The sequence below is a fragment of the Cucumis sativus genome, chromosome 2 (genome assembly GCF_000004075.3).
Source record: "Cucumis sativus cultivar 9930 chromosome 2, Cucumber_9930_V3, whole genome shotgun sequence".
NCBI lineage: Eukaryota > Viridiplantae > Streptophyta > Magnoliopsida > Cucurbitales > Cucurbitaceae > Cucumis > Cucumis sativus.
The window spans coordinates 3,077,744-3,097,565 of record NC_026656.2 but is presented as its reverse complement, the minus strand read 5'-3'; the positions used below and the strand labels follow the sequence as shown (position 1 = coordinate 3,097,565).

The 19,822-nt window shown below is 29.1% G+C and overlaps 1 protein-coding gene across 1 annotated transcript; it reads left to right on the top strand.

The window, feature by feature from the left end:
- Nucleotides 1–12,750: 12,750 nt before the first annotated feature.
- Nucleotides 12,751–19,443, top strand: LOC101206327 (linoleate 9S-lipoxygenase 6). The gene is made up of 9 exons (XM_004150934.3): nt 12,751–13,101; nt 13,728–14,017; nt 14,139–14,376; nt 15,367–15,705; nt 16,035–16,120; nt 16,509–16,616; nt 17,173–17,480; nt 17,672–17,935; nt 18,428–19,443. The coding sequence occupies exons 1-9, from the start codon at nt 12,816–12,818 to the stop codon at nt 19,179–19,181; spliced, it is 2,673 nt and encodes an 890-aa protein (XP_004150982.1). The 5' UTR covers nt 12,751–12,815; the 3' UTR covers nt 19,182–19,443.
- The last annotated feature ends 379 nt before the right edge of the window (nt 19,444–19,822 follow it).

The window sequence follows — 19,822 nt, the reverse complement described above, 5'->3', positions numbered from 1 at the left end:
TACTATTAAATCTGCTATACATTCCTGTGATCAAAGAGACGTTATATGGAAATTGAACACAAATGGGTATTTCTCCAATGTCCTCTATTAAATCTGCTATACATTCTTGTGATCAAAGAGACATTATCAACATTGAGCGGAACATTTTCAAAAACCTTTAGAAGTCTAGCATTATAAAAAAATGTAAATTCGTTTTTTGGTCCTTCATTCATGAATGCATCAATACTACTAAACACTTACAAAGACTGCGAAACTAGAGCTTAGAGTCGTTTTGGTGTATCCTTTGTAAGAAAGGAATCTGATAAAGACATAGATCATTTGTTTATATCTTGCTCCTTCGTTAAAATGATTTGGAGAAAGCTGAGCTACTTGCTAAATTGGAATTTTAATCATATGAGTACTACCTCCCTTTGCAAACACATTTATCGCTCAAAACAAAATGGAAAAAAAAGAAGATTATCATCTTTAATTTTGTGGCTGTCACACTTTGGTCCATCTGGAAAGAATGAAAGAAATAGTAGAATTTTCAACGAGAAAGAAAAATCAGTCTATGAGGTTTGGAAAGATATTCTTGCATTAACTGGCGTATGGACAAGCAGATCTTCACAATTTATCAACTACGTACACTACTAGCTCTATTGCATTAAACATCAATACTTTTGTCTAATTACTTATGCCTTTTCGCTTTGGGTATTTGGGCTTCATTGTATTTCCTGCTTCTTGTATTTTTTCGTTTATTAATAAGAAAATCATAATAGTGCTAAAGAGTGTTTACCTAGTGAAGATGTTCCGGTGCGACTCACATATAGTATTTTTTTTTTATAAAAAAAATATTGACTAAGTTTGTTTTTCTTTTCTATGAAAAATTTATGTTTGTTTGTTCTTAATTTATTCAAATTTTAACCTTTGTTAAATTAATTCCCAACCAATTTTGTTTCAAAATTTTCCATGTAATACAATAATATCCCATGGAAAATGTTGTTTTAAATAGTAAAATTGTCGAAAATATTGTCTATCAATGATAGATAGTGATAGACTATTATCCTCTATTAGTATCTATCGGTGATAGAAGATAATAGTCTATCAACGTTTATAAGTAATAGAGAGTGGAATTTGGCTATATTTATAAATATTTTAGTATACTTAGTTATATTTGAGAAAAACTTCATTGCATTATACAGAAATTGAGTAAGCTTTATCTCCTCCTCCAGTATCTTGTAAAAAAAAGCTTCACATCCTTAGCCATGGTAGAGCAAAGCCCACGACGATGGAACTCATTAAACTACGATCATGATCTAGCTCAAACACAAAACCTAGCTCGAGGCCACAAAATCAAACAAAAGTTCACAGCCCAAAATCATCATAGAAAGTCATGGCCCAAATTCATCATGTTAGAAGAGAAATGGTGTGGATGAAACAAGTGTGGAGAAAGTGATATTTAGATTCAATTAAATATGCCTTTCTATAGACTTACAACATGTAACAATAGGATTTCAATGGTTAAGAAACCATAAACATTACTTAATTCTCATGACTTCTAAAACTTCCTAAATAACTGACTCAATGGACACAGTTTGTTATAAAAAACCAAAAGTCACAAATCAATTTAATTCCTTAAGCCTTCGAATTCTAATTAATAATATAAAACCTTTTATATTCTCAACCCATCACAGCTCTAATCACACCATTTGGCATACGTAATTTAAATCAGGCTTGGACAACGAAAATAAGATATCAGAAAAAAAGGGCCATTAAACCTTTTCATTGACTCTTAGTTAACATGTGAGCTGTAATGCACGTTAGTCTCCTATCAATTTTGGCTATGAAATCGTCTAATTGTTTCATATTCAGATTTTCTTTACCTTACTCAGGCTCCATGCTGGTCGTTCATAATGCCGGATAACAGATTAATAGCAACATTCCAACGGATAAAAAAGATGCCCATGAGATTAGGTTCTTGGTGGGTGATCGATGTCGAGTGTTGACACTTCATTTACGTCACAAGCTACATCAATGGCTTAAGAGTCTTTGACACTGAGAAATGGGTTAAGTTGCATGGGTAAAAAAATTCCACTAACCATTTTGTTGATTAATAATTAAAGAGGTTTAGTACGTAACTCATTTGAGTTTAATTCACATTCTCACCTTCTTATTTTCACGTCAACTCGTTTAATTTATTCTATAAAAGGATACTTGATGGGTTAGAAGGCGCATCCAAGCATCCCCACTAGATGGGCACTTTTTTAACGTCCCCATCATCCCAAACATCAACTCGTCTGATTATCCTGTCCTAAAATAATTACCCATTCAACTAAACTCTCCAAACCAAACGTCCCTAATGAGTTAGATATTATGCAAAGACCCCACTATATGCATATGCATATGCTATTCAACAACATATCACATTCTCATGCCTATCTATGGGAGAACATATGCAATCTCAGATACCAATGGTCCACCAAAAACAAGCTTTTCAAAAATTATTCAGCTTCTATAATTGCACAACACCTTAGTGCTTTTTGTTAGTATTTTGTATGGATTATAGTTTGGTTTATCTCTAGCCTTCCTGTAAGCTTGAACTCTTTTTTCCCGGTTGTATATTAAATATAATTATTGGGGATGATGAGGGCACTAAGAGAGTGTCACCTAGTGAGGATGTTTGGGTGCGCCTACTGACCTATCAAATCATTTTTCTAGAAAAAACATCGATTGAATTTTTATGGAAGATGTGATTGTAAGAGTTTCAACCAATTTGAACTTTTTTTAAACATCGTTTTAACATATTTTTTCTTGGGATAGAAACACTCGTATGGGGTTATATACTAGTGGAAGAAGATTTAGAAGGACGAAGAAGAGGAAGGTATTGTGAGAAAACATCAAACCAACAGAAAGAAGAAGTGGTTTGCCCAAGGATTAAAAATGCAGGTGCATGTGAGAATATCAATAAAATGTTAATGGTAAAAAATTTTAGGGAAGGATTATAATTAACGGAACATTTTGAAAAATATATATAAATCCATAAACTCATATTTTAAACTTTTTATTATTTCTAGTGATATTTTGTTGCTTATTTTTTATATTTCATGAATTTATAAGAAATTTCTAGTGGTTTGCCCAAAGATTAAAAATTATGCCAACAACTAGAAGACTTCCTAAGTTCTGATGCTGACCATCCATAAAGATTGAAGTTTCTTTAAGGATTAATTATTTTTTCCAGACTTCAACTTCAAAAAGATCAAGTGTCCCTCTTTCATATACATCAAGCGTACACATTGAATCGAGAGAGAATTAAAGAATCAAATATTAGAGATCGTCAAGCTCCATCACATCAAATCAACATGAACACAAATTCAAATCTATGAAATACATTTCTCCAAAACATTTGTTCCAACAATTACTTTGCCAAGTCTAAATTTTCTAATATACATTACATAAAACCAATTCATTTTGGGTTGGTTAGGTTTGATTGGTTGAATTTAATAGTTCATATATAGCGAAGGACACTATTCATAATTTTCCCCTTAAACTTATTAAAATATTAAAACCATATTAAATGATAGTTGAGCTAAAAAGGTTAAACAAATTTCTAGATGGTAAAAATTATGCAGACTCGTACAATTAGGTGACACAATGAATAATTGAGAATATACTAATAAAAACATAATTTAATTTTGTAGGCAACACATTTATTGTTTTTCTCCGCTAAAAATGTATTTAAAAACGATGGAAAACATTTACAAAATATAACACATCTATTTTGATTTATTGAAATTTTTCAAAAGATTAACAATTTAAAGTAATTTTCCATAAATAAAGTCTTAGTTATCATTATAAATTGGACTTTAAACTATATTTCAAAACTCAGAAACCTGATAGGAACAACTGAGAGTATCTAAGACATTCGTTTTTTAAAATTCAAAGTCATTTTTTTCACAAATTATTATTACAATACTTTTTGAAGTTGTAATTTATGCCGAGTAATTAAATTTTAAATATTTTTAATGTGAAATTCTAGAATTAATTTAAATTGTGAAACTTAATTAATTAGGAAAATTGTAATGAATGACTATTTTAGCAATAATAATTAAAAATATAGCAACATTTTAAAAAAATTGCAAATATAGCAAAACTATCATCGATAGACATGTATCGCTGATAGACTTCATATGGTATATCAGTGATAGACCAATATTTGTAACATGGTCTATTAGTGATAGACTTATATCATTGATAGAATTTGACAAATTTTGCTATATTTGCAAATTTTTTTAAAATTGTGCTATATACTTAATTAATTTGAATTTAATGGCTAAATTTGCAACTATTCCAATTAATTATAAATTTTTAATTATATTAAATTAATTAGTAGATATATATTAATATTGTTGTTGAATAAAAAATTTAGACCAATGAGAACTTGTCACATCATTTACCAAACTATTGATAAAAAAATATAAATAATGGAATCTGTAGAGACTAATTAAAAGTTGACATGTGCCAAAAATTGAAACTAAAGACATAAATTGACTAATTCTCATGATGCGACGTGTTTTCCGTTGAATTAACTATTTTAGTCAAATTAAGGTTCAATGGTTGGACTTAGGGAGCTTGATCCTAAATCAAAAAAGGCTAAGTCTATAATGCCCACGAGAGAACTTTATGAACTTTATAAATAGAGAAGTTCTTTCACTTGTGGAGGTTTAAAAAATTTTACTCTAGAGAACGTAGAAAAAATTCTGCCAACAACTAGAAGACTTCCTAAGTTCTGATGCTGACCATCCATAAAGATATTGAAGTTTCTTTAAAGATCATTCATTTTTTCAAGACTCCAACTTCAAAAAGATCATGTGTCCCTCTTTCAATACATCAAGCGTACACATTGAATCGAGAGAGAATTAAAGAATCAAATATTAGAGATCGTCAAGCTCCATCACATCAAATCAACATAAATACAACATGAACACAAATTCAAGTCTACGAAATACATTTCTCCAAAACATTTGTTCCAACAATTACTTTGCCAAGTCTAAATTTTCTAATATACATGATTACATAAAACCAATTAATTTTGGGTTGGTTAGGTTTGATTGGTTGAATTTAATAGTTCATATATAGGGAAGGACACTATTCATAATTTTCCCCTTAAACTTATTAAAATATTAAAACCATATTAAATGATAGTTGAGCTAAAAAGGTTAAACAAATTTCTAGATGGTAAAAATTATGCAGACTCGTACAATTAGGTGACACAATGAATAATTGAGAATATACTAATAAAAACATAATTTAATTTTGTAGGCAACACATTTATTGTTTTTCTCTGCTAAAAATGTATTTAAAAACGATTCAAAACATTTACAAAATATAACACAATTTTAAAATTTTATAAATGATAAATACTAACGGCCACCGATAATGTCTATTATCGATAGATTCTAAAATTTTACCATATTTTAAAAAGTATTTTAGTTTATTTCTTATATTTAAAAAAATTATAATTTAAAAGAAATTGTTTTAAACGAAAAAACTACGAAAAAAAATTATAAATAAAACAAAATATCATTGTTTATCAACAATATATGGTTACTATTATATGAGTCTCTTCCGACATGGTTGTGTTACAATGTTTATAAATATTTTAATTTATTTTGCTATATTTGAAAATATCGGACAAAAAGTTTAAATTTAAAAATAAATACTAAAAATAAAGTTGAAATAATTTAAATGGATAATATTAAAGTACTATTAAATTAAAATAAAAGCAATAAATAAATAAAACAAAAGGTGTTGTATCTTTCAACATGTCCTTTGTCTGCCTCAAATTTATTATAATGGGGATGTCCTTGAGTTAAAGCCCGAAACCAAATATGAAAATCATGTTTCTTGTTAGAACAACCATAAAATATGTATGAACTCTCCATACACACTTTTTTTTTTTTCAATAGTTCTCTTTAAATGCTTTTAGATATGGAAGTAATATATCAGATAGATTTCAATGAAAATACTTTCGTCTACGATCATTTTCTTTTAATATAATAATTATAGAGATAAAAAGAATCGATCAAACCTTACCTCTCTAGAATGATGGTTGGTTATGTTAATTCCTGGTGAGCTATGAAATACAATTTTAATCGCTCCACTTTTGAGTTTCTTCTTTCACATTGTGGATGAATCTTAAATTTAGTGAATAATAACTTGGTGTTGTCCTAACTTTGAGATTTTTTTTAAAATTGTAATCTTAATCTCTTATTGTATCTAACAAAAATATACTCTTCATTTGAGAAGAAACTTACGCTCCCTTGAGTATGATTAAAATCTCTCACAAACAATTCATTGCGCAATAGTATAGAGGGTACCTCTTGACTATTAGACACATAAAGGTAAATAATGCAACTTCACCAACACACACTAATATTGATTGACAAACCGTCACTTTTTCCTTCTTCTAAAAATAAGTACGAGAGTTAGGTAGGTTATAAACACACTCAGATATTTCAACTAGATTGATTCATTTACATTATGAAATTAGAAAACAATAACAAACACATAAAACGTGAGAAAAAAGCCACAAGCGTGTAGCACCTACTCATAATACGCTTCTACTCATAATGTTAGGAAGGTAGGAAATATGAACCAAATTCAACCAACAGATGGGGAATGAAAGAATCTAGAAAAATAAATGCTGCACACTTAATTAGAACTACATGATGCAAATAGAAATAGCATAAGGTGTGTACATTTCACGAAATATCATAGAGAACAAGATGTAGAATATGCTCACAAACATCATGTAGAACCAAAACAAATATAGCCCAACACCGATACACACTAACAATGACTATTAGAAGTGAATGAACTAAAATGGGACACTTATTCGTTTTTAGATGAATAAAAACTAATTAAAATGTACTTTTAACTCAAAAAAACTAGGATTGTTTTCTAATAAAATGAACCAAAATATTTATAAAAGTATAATAAAATGTTAGTCTACGATAGACGTGTCTGTTTTTAGACACAAATCATAATCTAGTGGTTTATCACGAATTATCGTAAATAGATTACAATTTTTATATTTAAAATATTTTTTTTTGAAAAATAGTAATATTTAGGCTCCTTGTCCTCACATATTCACCATATTTATTTAGACTTTCCTAAATACAATATTAAATAAAGAATCTTTCTTGTGATCTACGGTAGCCATAGAAATACAAAGATACTCAAGACTGATATATAAAGGTTGAGGCTTAAACAATTTGTAAGTTAAAACATTCAATAATGTACAACCATTTTAGTCACTACGATAATAAATAGCTAAAATTTGTGAAAGATTTGAATTTCTAATTCCACGGGGTGTGAAAACTATGTGATTAAATAAAAACAATAATAATAAATACATGGAATAGTATCATGACAAAATTGAATGCAAAATTTGGGTACGAAAATTATATGCCTTCACACTATCATACTTACTATGGCATTGTCTATTAAATGGGTAAGTTAAGTATATTAAACACAAAAAATGTTTTAGCGTTAAACTCGGACATTTTTTAAAATAATAAAACAAATTAAAATATTTACGAGGTATAACAAAATTTTGAATTCTATTACTAATAGTCTTCTATCGCTGTACCATATCAATTATAAGTGAATTCCGGTTGGGTTGAGTTGGAATACATTCTCAACCCAACCCATATTATTTCAACTCAACCCAACCTAGATTTTTGGGTTATTTGGGTTGGCAACCTGAATAATCCGAATTTAGTTTCTAATCCAACCCAACCCGTGTTGGGTTGGGTTATTGGGTTGTATATATAATTTTTTTAAAAAAATTTTCGTTTTCTAGTTTCTAATGGTTATAAAAGTTTGAAATTGTTACATTTAAATTTCAAACATACATAATTCAAACTTTCATACAATAAATTCAAGATTTATATACCTTTAATTTGTTTTTTATTAAAATAATATATATATATATATATATTAACTCGGGTTGGGTTGGGTTGAACCGAATTTTTCAACCCTCCAACCCGAGACCCAACCCAACCTGAAAAAATCAAATTTTTTTAATCCAACTCAATCCATATTTTAACCTAACACAACCCAACCCTTATAATATGGGTTGGGTAGTTTGGGTTATTCGGGTTCAACCCATATTTGTACACCCCTAATATCAATAACTATCGGTGATAGAATTTGCTATAGGTTGTAAATATTTTGTAAAATCTACTATTTTTAAAAATTCCTTATAAATATACTATTTAAATTGAGATATGTTTTTAGATATAGTAAAATAAAACAAAATATTTACAAAAAAAAAAATATATAATAGAATTTTATAATTTAATTTTTTTTAGAATCTATCCCTCGTTAATATTTTAAGTTGTTTATCGAAAAATTTGCATTAACTTTTTCCTTTTGGTTAGTTTAAACTATAAACAATAATTTAAAATGTTGTATATATGCCTTTTATTTTGTAATTTGACTTTAAATGGCCTACTATTAAACTTTAAATATTTTGTTTAATGAGCACATTCTTAAAAATTGATTATCCATTTTTATTAAAGTTTTCTAAAAATGCTCCCAATCAAATTTCAAGATTAAGACGCACTTGTTTTTTTTAAAAAAGAATATACGATTGTAACTTAAAAATGTTTATTATTCATATAATTTTTCTAAAAAATGATACTTTCGGTCAATAAGTGTATCGAACATCTCTAAGTAGACACCTCTTAGCATTCTTGATTCAGGTAATTTTAGCTTTCGTTTATTTTTATTTTTGAAAAGGACACTAGAGGTAGAGGTATGGATATGGAGATATTTCAAATAGGTATATCCATCCTCCATCCTCCATCCTCCATCCATCCCAACACCAAAAAAGATGCATTATCACCAGAGATATACACAAGGAAAAGCTAGAGATAAACTTAATACTTGATAAATACATTGAAAGGGACATGGCTACATTAGCAAGAAACATTATATATACAAATTAAAAGAGCATATTATATGGCACATTTTTATTTCAACCAATTAAAGAATAGTAAATTGCATTAATAATGTCACATGGTATGGGTCCACTCAAGCTATCCATTTTGATTTGATTTTTTTTTTTAAATTTCTTAGAATGATTTGTTCCTTTGGTTAAATTCATAGTGAAAGATATTTTTTTTATTTTTCAAATTTTAGCTCAATTTTTTAAAAAAACTATTGGTAGAAGAAATTAGAGATGGAACTAGTGTGTATAAACTCAATTTCTAAAAACAAAAACACAAAATTAAAATAGTTTTGTTTTTGAGTTTTTGGTTTTCAAACTTGGAGAACTCTAAATTTATAAGCATTCTTTTTATCTAAAGTTGGGTCCTGCAATCTGTTCTTTATAGGCATGTTCTCAAAATCTAACTCATGCAAATGTGATAAAATTAGTAATTATAATCTATCAAATCCAAAATAAATAACTAAATGGGTATCAAAAGGGACCATCATACATATGAACTTTAAACTTCGTAACTCAACTTAACACTCTTAACAACAACAAAATAAAAGAAAGAGAAAGATTTGTTAAGTTAGTTTAATGTAATATCAAACTCATATTTGAAAGGTTATGTGTATGCTAGAAAAATATTTTTATACATAACGAGCTAACAATTACAACGAGGGTGGTTATTTGATAGATTCACTCTTTAGTAACTCACGTGTATAGTTTAAAAAAGAAATAAAATAATTGAATGTAAAGGAAAAGACTAACATGGAATTTCTAAGTTTATACCATAACCGATTTCATTGAAGAAGTAGAAAAGTTTGTAAGTTGAAATTACAATCATTTCTTAATATATAAGGATAAGAATATTCATTGTGGATTGAATCTTTTTTATTTTGTATATTTTATTCTTTTTGTAGAGATACCAAAAGTTGTATGATAATATTTCGATTAAGAACTTTAGTAGAAATATTGTGACTAAAAAAGTTAAAATGGATCCATTTCTATCAAAGAGATTCAGCAAATAAAATAAAATAATTGCTATATCATTTTATTATTATTATTATTTTATTTTTTTGGTTTTTATTTTTCGTTTTATAAAAATAAGTTGTTTGGTACTAATTAACTCATTCAATTAGAGTTGCTATTTTTTATTTTAACAAAAATACTAAAAGAAGAAAGAGATTTATTTTTCTAAAAATCAGTTGTTTGATAATATATTTATTTTAGCGGTTTTTTTAAAAAATATAACATACCAGTAAAATATTTGCATAGAACAATTTCGAAAACGAAAAAAAGCTCATAAGTCCACAATAGAATAATACCAACAATGCTCTAGTAAACACACGATTAATTAGCTACTCGCACACGTAATTTTTCTTCTAAACAATCATGATACGTCATCGTGTAGAAAATGATACACGATCGCGTACCAAATATAACGATCTTGGTTTTTTAGATTTGATACTCTTGGATCTTGGTTGTTAGATTTGGTACACAATCGTATACCCAAATCTAAATGATCTTATACCAATATCCCAAGGATTTTTTTCATCGTGTACCAAATAAATATCCCAAATGATTTTTTTTTAAGATCGTGTATCAAATATAAATATTTTATATTTGGTATAAGATCGTTTAGATTTTGCTACACAAACGATCATGTATCCATATCTCAACGATTTTTGTTCACGATCGTGTCCAAAGATATTTTTCTTTTACATTTGGTACACAATCTTGAACCAAATAACATTTTGAAAAAAAATACAAATTTATCGTTGGTTAAAAACAAAGATCATGAGTCGAAAAAAAAAATAAAAGAAAAATTGCAAAGGAAGAGAACAAAAAGATAAAAAGGATGAACAAACCTAGAATATTTAAAAAAATATGACTGGTTTTATGGATTTTTTTATTTTGTTATACGGATGATAAATATTTTAGTGTTTTGTTATATTTATGAAAATTAACGATTTATTTTTGTCTTTTTCAACTTTTTTAGACGTGGTTTGGTGTGATTCTAGAATGATTAAAATTAGTTTAACCATTTTAAAAATTACTCTCAAACATGTTTTCAAAGGTTCCAAGTCGATTTTGATGGCATAAATTACATATAACATTGTAAATAAATATCTTATCTCTCGAATATATATCTAATTCTCTCTCATAAAATACAGTTTTTTCCCTTTATTTTTTCTCTTCTCTCTAACATATGTTTCTATGAATTCGTGTAGTTTACAAGAACTCAAGATTGCCCGGTCATTATATACGATGCTCGGAGTGCATCTCAAAAGTTTTGGATGTTCTCTTCAAAAATTAAAATAGATATTGTCTACTATGTAAGTTAGTTGGAGAACAGAAAAAATTGTAACTCTTTTTTATCAGCTAGCTCTTTCTTTATAATATTTGTATGAGGCAATAATTGCAAATTAAATATAGTTATTCAAATATTTTAAAAGAATTATAAGCATAACAAATAATGAATCTATTATCGATATATTTCTATCACTAACAGATCCTCAAAGTTTATTAGTGGTAGACTATATCGTTTGTGATCTATCATTGATAAACCATACAAGTATATTAACACAATAATAGTCTATCATCGATAGACTTTACTATATTTGTAATTTTTTTTAAAATGTTGCTATACATTTTATTATTATCTCTAAAATTATTATTCGTTATAATTACCCTATTTCTTTTAAAATTTTCTTAACTCAAAATGTTTAACTTAAGTTCAATTATATAAATTAGTTATAGTTATATCAAACACTTTAACAACTTATCTACTCCCATTCCCCAACCTAAATATTTTTATCCCTAACTAACATTTCCTCTCAAAATTTACTCCAAGGTTCTATTTGATTATGATTTTTTTAAAAAAATTTAAAAACTACTCTTTTAGTTATCCGACCTCGAGTTGCTTTTTTAAAACAGAATAAAAAATAAATAACAAAACAAAGAAATTTATGGATGAAGTTTAAAGTAGCATTTATAAGCTTAAATTTCAAACACCAAGCATAAAATACTAAATGGTATATTCAAATAAATTATTTTCAATATCCCCTCAATGAAAAAAGAGATAGAAAAGAAAAAAAATTGACATAAAAGGACAAAAAAAATTATTTTCAAACACCAAGCATAAAATACTAAATGGTATATTCAAATTTCAATATCCCCTCAATGAAAAAAGAGATAGAAAAGAAAAAAAAATTGACATAAAAGGACAAAAAAATTATTTTCAAACACCAAGCATAAAATACTAAATGGTATATTCAAATAAATTATTTTCAATATCCCCTCAATGAAAAAAGAGATAGAAAAGAAAAAAAAATTGACATAAAAGGACTGGAAGACTTTTCTCTAGCTTGAACTTACTCATTATCAACAAAGCTCGACTGAAAAAAAAAAGAAGGAAGAGAAAAAGGATCATTTCACAAATGAAACAATTCTAACACGAACAAACAATAGAATGCGTATATGACAAAGGTACTAGGAAGGTGTCAACCTAATTGAGATGTTTCGATATACCAACGGATTCCAGCCACGATATCTCTAGTAAAAAAAGAGCTAATAAAGAAATTTTCCTACAGCACTTGTATATAATATTAACGAAAGTGAATCACGCAGAGGTGGTTGCCAACTACAAAATAGAGAGCCCACAAGAATTATAGTTATTTTCGTTTCGTTTCACACAGGAATATCTTTTCAAATAATTTTCACACACAGCATTTGTTTTTTTGTTGAATATTTTTGGCTATAAATACTTGAGGAAATTCACATCTCCAAACCATCCCATTCTTCAGTTAAGTAAGAAAAAGAAAAGAGAGAAGAAAATATGATTGGTAAGATTCTAGGAGATGCTCTTAAAACTGCCGGCGATGCCCGTAGAACGACCAGGGACATTGCTGGGTCTGTCATAAATGCTGGAGGGAACTTTCTCGACCGTGCTAGCGATATTCGTCGGCTCGGGAAGAAGAAGATCAAAGGGAAGGTGGTTCTAATGAGAAGCAATGTGTTAGACTTCACTGAGTTTCATTCTACTATTCTTGATAATATCGCTGAACTGTTGGGCAGTGGAATTGTCATTAACCTCGTGAGTGCAACTGAGGTCGATCGCGATTGTAAGTTTTCTTTTCAATAATTTACTTCACTATTATTATAATTCTCGTGAATGGTTAATTAAACTAAAAATATTTATAAAATATAACAAAAATATCACAATTAATCTATGATAAACCTGAGGATAGACTACTATTGATGTCTATACGACAGTCTATCATAAATAGATAATAATATTTTGTTATATTTGTAAATATTTTCAAATGTTTTTCATTTAAAATAATCTCTCATATTAAGCCATTAAAGTACGAACTCGGACAATATCAAGATTTAACGATGATTTATTAGCGACTATTTTAACATATCATCGCATGTTGAGAGCGACGAGTTTCAATTCTCGTCTCTAACAGTGCAACAAAAGATGGATAAATCGCAATCCTGAATACTATGGGTCTCTAACAGTGCAACAAAAGATGGATAAATCGCAATCCTGAATACTATGGGTTGGTTTTGATGTACTATATATATCTTTGAAAGCCATTAAATCCATGGCCCAGAGGTTTGTGTTTGATGAAGTTTTATTTAGTAACGTTCTGTACTAGAGTATGGATATAATGTTATATTTTCGTAATCCTAACAGTGTAAGTTTTTGGATTGATCAATGAATTAACGTCACGTTTGTATATAGCGAATGACCCGCGAGGGAAAATTGGAAGGCGAGCGTTCTTGGAGAGGTGGTTGACTTCACTACCACCTGTGTTCGCTGGAGAGTCAGTATTTCAAGTAAACTTTGAATGGGAAGATGATTTTGGATATCCAGGAGCTTTCTATATAAAAAATGGACATACAAGTGAATTTTTTCTCAAGTCTCTCACACTTGAAGATGTTCCTGGCTATGGAAGAGTTCATTTTGATTGCAACTCATGGGTTTACCCTCAAAGAAGATACAGAAAAGATCGAATTTTCTTTGCCAACAAGGTAATTAATTAGTTGATTTTTTGTTTGTTTAACACTATATATCGGTGTTCATCCTTATAATTCAACACTAGAACATAGAAATATTTAAAAATGTCATATATATTGGTGTTCATTTTTGCAGTCATGGCTTCCAAGTGAGACACCGGAACCACTTCGAAAGTATAGAGAAGAAGAGCTATTGAATCTAAGAGGAGATGGAAAAGGAGAGCGTCAAGAATGGGATAGAATTTACGACTATGATGTTTACAATGACATTGCTGATCCTGATGCTGGTGATAAACTTGTTCGTCCTATTCTTGGAGGATCTCAATATCCTTATCCTCGCAGAGGAAGAACTGGAAGACCAAAAACTAGAAGAGGTTGAAACTAATACTAACATTGTTCACATCTAACTATATAAATGGATTTATTAATTTTGATCAATCGCATGATCGATGAAGCCACACTAAAAATGTGTCAACCTAGTTAAGAGATCTGGACGCACCTAAATTGATCCCTTAACCTTAATATTTCTTTTTAAAATAGTTTATAGAAATTGTTTTAACAATATTTTTTAGATAAAAATACTAAAGTAAACGAGAGTCGATCAGTCATTGGACTATCAAAACGATCTTGACACATTATTATATCCCTACCATCTTAACAAAAGGTGAAAAATTATAATTGAAAAATAAAAAAAAATGGAAATTGGTACCAAATAGTGGCCTTTGGATTTTGGTTTTTGAATTATTTCTAAATTAAGCTTGGAAACCATATACTTTGATCACTTATAAACTTATTTGATTTTTGCTATCCACTGTCTACTACCATGTTTATTTGTTTTTATTAATCACTTTTTCTAGTCATGTTTTTCAAAAAACCATCTATTGTTTCGAAAACTTCAACAATAGTTTGTGTAAATTGACCATACATTTGGTTGAAACAACCATACATTTCATATTATTTTCAAAAAACAATTATCAAACCAAACCTTAATGATTAGTAGCTTTAATTTAGAAAAAAATATATTATTTGAATTAAAAAGGTGTCACATTAACTTCCGTCGGCTAAAAAATGCTATTGAACTTAAATCTCACGGGTTAAACTGTCGAGTTGAATATTAATTACGAACCAAAATATGCTACCATAATCAAACCTCAGGGATAAAAATGTTATTTTCTTAGTGTACAAAAAAGAAAAATCAAAAGGTACATCATGATCATGACATTTTAACTAGGATTTACACACATTGATCGGTAGCACTCTCGTTCTACCCAAGGATCGAGTAGCGATGCCTATTTATATCCTTTAATGTTCGAAACTCATTAAACTCTGTCATCTGTTATTATTTTTTTGGGTGAATTTTGCAGATCCAAATTCAGAGAGGAGATTGCAATCAGTGATAGGGTTGAACATTTATGTACCAAGAGATGAAAATTTTGGACACTTGAAGATGGGAGATTTTCTTGGGTATGCATTGAAAGCACTTTCTGCAAGCGTCAAACCTGGGCTTCAAACTGTATTTGATATAACTCCAGGAGAATTTGACAATTACAAAGAAGTACATAATCTTTATGAAGGAGGATTTCCTATTCCACAAACTCTCTTTAAACATCTTTCCGATTCCCTCTCAGCACCATTGTTAAAAGAGGTTTTAAGAATTGATGGTGACAGATTCCTCAGATTTGCAGTTCCTGATGTCATCAAAGGTACGGATAATTCGTTCGATAACTTGGTTCATCTTCGTGACTCTAATTATAATAATTCGGTGTTTCTTTCCTGCAATTTACTGCGGTATTACTATTATTTCAAATCCTTCTTTGTTACAAAAATTTACGTTTACTATTCTTATTCATAGTCTCCTTTTTTTCTTTTTATAATATTTACTATTTCTTCTTTGTCGGACTTGAGATATGATGAGGGTGATAAAATGTGTCAATCTAGTGCACCTCCTAATACCTTCTATTGTATATACTGTTCAAAATAATAATAAGCATGGAGGACATTATAAATTAATTTGTTCCTTTGATTTGAACAGATGACAAAAGTGCATGGAGGACTGACGCAGAATTTGCAAGAGAAATGATAGCTGGAGTTAACCCTATTCTCATTTCTCGTCTTGAAGTATATTTTTTGTGTTTAACTTCTATTATTTAATCATTAAATTTTGCATTAGTTTCTTCTTTGTCCTATTTTTAAATAAAGTAAAATGAATAAAAATATTTAAAAAATATACCAAAACCTAAAAATCCATCTATGATAGACACTCATAGACGACACCTAATAGACTTTGATTGATGTCTATTTAGTGATAGTCTTTCAATGTTAATCAACCTCTATTATTGATAAATTTGAAATTTTCTTTATTGTCACATTTGAAATATTTTTTCTTCTAGTTATTATATATAAGTGTTTTTTTTTAATAAAAGATATGATAATTGACTCAGTAAGTACACAAAAACATCATCTACCATCGTTGAGTAAGCTTTTTTAATTTTTTTTTTATTGACAGCATTTTCCACCATTGAGTAAGCTTGATCCTAAACGTTATGGAAATCAAAATAGCACAATCACTGAAGAACAAATAAAGGATGGCTTGGAAGGACTCAGTGTTCAAGAGGTGAATTATATTCAAATTAACTTTAACATGGCATTGATGATGCATTTGTTGAAAATTTTTCCTAAAAGTGATATTTTTCATTCAAGTTGTTTACAAAAGTACAGAATTTAAATTGAAACAATAATTATTAGTTTATTTGTAATTACGATAGCTCTGCCATAGCTCTCAATTGGATGACTATCCTTAAGCATATCTCTTTTGCTTTCCTCTTCACCAACTCTTTTATAATTATTAATATATTTTTTTTGGACAATAAATCTCCTCCACTTGAGTTTGAGATGTGATGAGAGTGCTACAGTTGAGCTAACCTAGCTGATATATATATATATGGGTGCATCTATACGGACCCCTCCTTTGATCTTCCCTTGTGAACTGTTAAAAAGAAAAAAAATAGTTGAAGGTTTAAATTGATATAGCTCCGTAAAGTTTTAGGGGTATGAAATGAATATTTTTTTTCTCTAAAAAATCATACTTAAATTAAATGACTTAATTTTCTCCTAATTTTCAATGGAAATTAATAACAAATAGGATATGGTTGCTTTGATTGATGAAATAGGCAATGAAGGAGAATAAGTTATACATATTGGATCATCATGATGCATTGATGCCATATCTTAGAAAGATAAACTCAACATCAACGAAGACTTATGCCACAAGAACACTACTCTTTTTGAAAGATGATGGGACTTTGAAGCCATTGGTTATTGAGTTGAGCTTGCCACATCCTCAAGGAGATCACCTTGGTGCCATTAGCAAACTATACTTTCCAGTGGAAAAAAGTAATGTTGAAGGCTCAATTTGGCAACTAGCCAAGGCTTATGTGGCTGTTAATGATGCTGGATACCATCAACTTATTTCCCATTGGTATAATTTCTCGTGAATCTTCTACCACAATGACATTTTGATCTATCGATTTCATATTCATATGTTGTATGGGAGGTTTAAATATTTGACTTTTTAGTCTAGAGAATATAATTTATGATAATTGAGTTATGCTTACTTTGATTATTGTATTACGTTTAAGATTGATTTGCTTCTATCTATTGAAATTGTAGGTTGAATACACATGCGGTACTCGAGCCTTTTGTGATTGCGACACATCGGCAGCTAAGTGTGCTTCATCCAATTCATAAGTTACTGGATCCACATTATAAAGATACCATGTTCATAAACGCATTTGCAAGGCAAACCCTCATTAATGCTGATGGACTTCTTGAAGCAACTCATTTTCAATCAAAATTTGCTATGGAGTTGTCTTCTTACATATACAGAGATTGGAATTTCCTTGAACAAGCCTTACCCGCAGATCTCCTAAAGAGGTAATTTATATTTTTTTGAATCATAAGAAAATTCCTCTACAAACTTTGAAAATTTTTATTTGAACCCTGATGTTTGAAGGTTTTTTCTTTCTTTCAAGACAATCCTTTAAAACTTTTGTCATTAAACTTAGGATAAAAAAAATGTGTAAAGTAAACATAAATCTAAACACACCCGGGAAGCTAAGGTAAATTGAAAAAATCATAAATGAAAAAATAAAAATTAAAGAGGTGAGATTTTGGAAGAAGTAATATCCGACAACAGGTATAGTTCACAGATGTTCGTCAAGTTAATATGATTCTTCCCGAAAATATCAGTTTAGATTTGTGTTCACATAAGAAACTACAAATTCTATTTCGTCCATGATTAATTATAATAATCAAAGAGGTAATTTATATATTTTCTTTTTTCTTCCTAATTGATTTATAATAACAATCATAATGATAAAGGGTATGTACTGACAACATGCCATTCGTTTTGATATGTTTGTATAGAGGAGTAGCAATTAAGGACCCAAGTTCTCCACATGGACTCAAGTTATTGATAGAGGATTATCCATATGCTGTTGATGGACTTGAAATTTGGTCAACAATAAAAAATTGGGTGGCAGATTATTGCAATATCTACTACAGAGATGACACCGCAATCCAAAATGACATTGAACTCCAATCTTGGTGGAAAGAAGTTGTAGAGAAAGGTCATGCTGACAAGAAACATGAAGCATGGTGGCCAAAGATGCAAACTTTAAATGAATTAATAGAATCTTGCTCCATCATTATATGGATTGCTTCAGCTCTTCATGCCGCTGTTAACTTTGGACAATATGCTTACGGAGGCTTTGTTCCCAATCGTCCAACGGTAAGTCGAACATTTATGCCCGAAGTCGGTAGTAAAGAGTATAAAGAACTTGAATCTTGCCCTGAAAAAGCCTTCTTGAGAACCATTAATTCTCAACTACAATGCCTTCTTGGAATGTCACTCATTGAAATTTTATCAAGACATGCTTCTGATGAAGTTTATCTTGGGAAAAGAGGTAGCTTAGAATGGACATGTGATAGAGATGCATTAGAAGCATTTGATGATTTTGGCCAAGAGGTGAATGAAGTTGAAGAAAGGATTATGGAAAGGAATCGCAACATCAAATTCAAGAATAGAACTGGCCAAGCTAATGTTCCTTATACTTTGCTTCTTCCATCTAGCAATGAAGGAATCACTGGCAAAGGAATTCCTAATAGTATCTCTATCTAATTAAAAAAGCAATTTGGTTTGTGTGTGTTTTGATTATGTAATTTTGATTTTTCTCGCATGTTTTTATCTTTTTGATTTGATGATCAATCCAAGCCTATTTCTTAAGCTATATGAAACAAAATAAGAAATGCTTAAGGATAGATTTGGATTTGAATGTGTTTCGTTGGGTCCTTAAATTTTATGCATGTGTGCAACTCTACTATGTCTTCTTTTGGTGTGTTTGTTTAAGGAATAAAAGAATTATGCTTTGTGCTTTAATTAATTCCCATTGTAGTCTTGATTTAAAAACTATGAAAAAGTTATTATTGTTGATTTAATGACCACAAAGTAATATATAAACATGTAATCATTTCTTGTTTTTGTCTCATACAAAGTACACAAAAGAGAGGATCATTTTCCTCCATTTTTTTTTCGGTGAGAATCTTATATTGATAAAATGGAGAGTTCGCAACTTTTAAAAAAGATACATGGATTTATAGTATTTTATTTCTTTGTTGGTTTTGGAATGGACTCTAATGTTTATATCTGGTAAAAAAGTTGGAACGGTATTTAGTGATGAACTCAAAGAGACATTATTCTATAGAAGCAAGTTAAAGATTCTGATAGGAAAAGATGAAAGGATGGATTAGTTGTATGGATAT

Excerpts from the sequence above, each read along its gene's own strand:
- LOC101206327 (XM_004150934.3), top strand. The coding sequence starts at position 12,816 with ATGATTGGTAAGATTCTAGGAGATGCTCTTAAAACTGCCGGCGATGCC. Across the intron at positions 14,018-14,138 it reads GAATTTTCTTTGCCAACAAG|TCATGGCTTCCAAGTGAGAC; the intron begins GTAATTAATTAG and ends TCATTTTTGCAG. Across the intron at positions 16,121-16,508 it reads TTCTCATTTCTCGTCTTGAA|CATTTTCCACCATTGAGTAA; the intron begins GTATATTTTTTG and ends TTTTATTGACAG.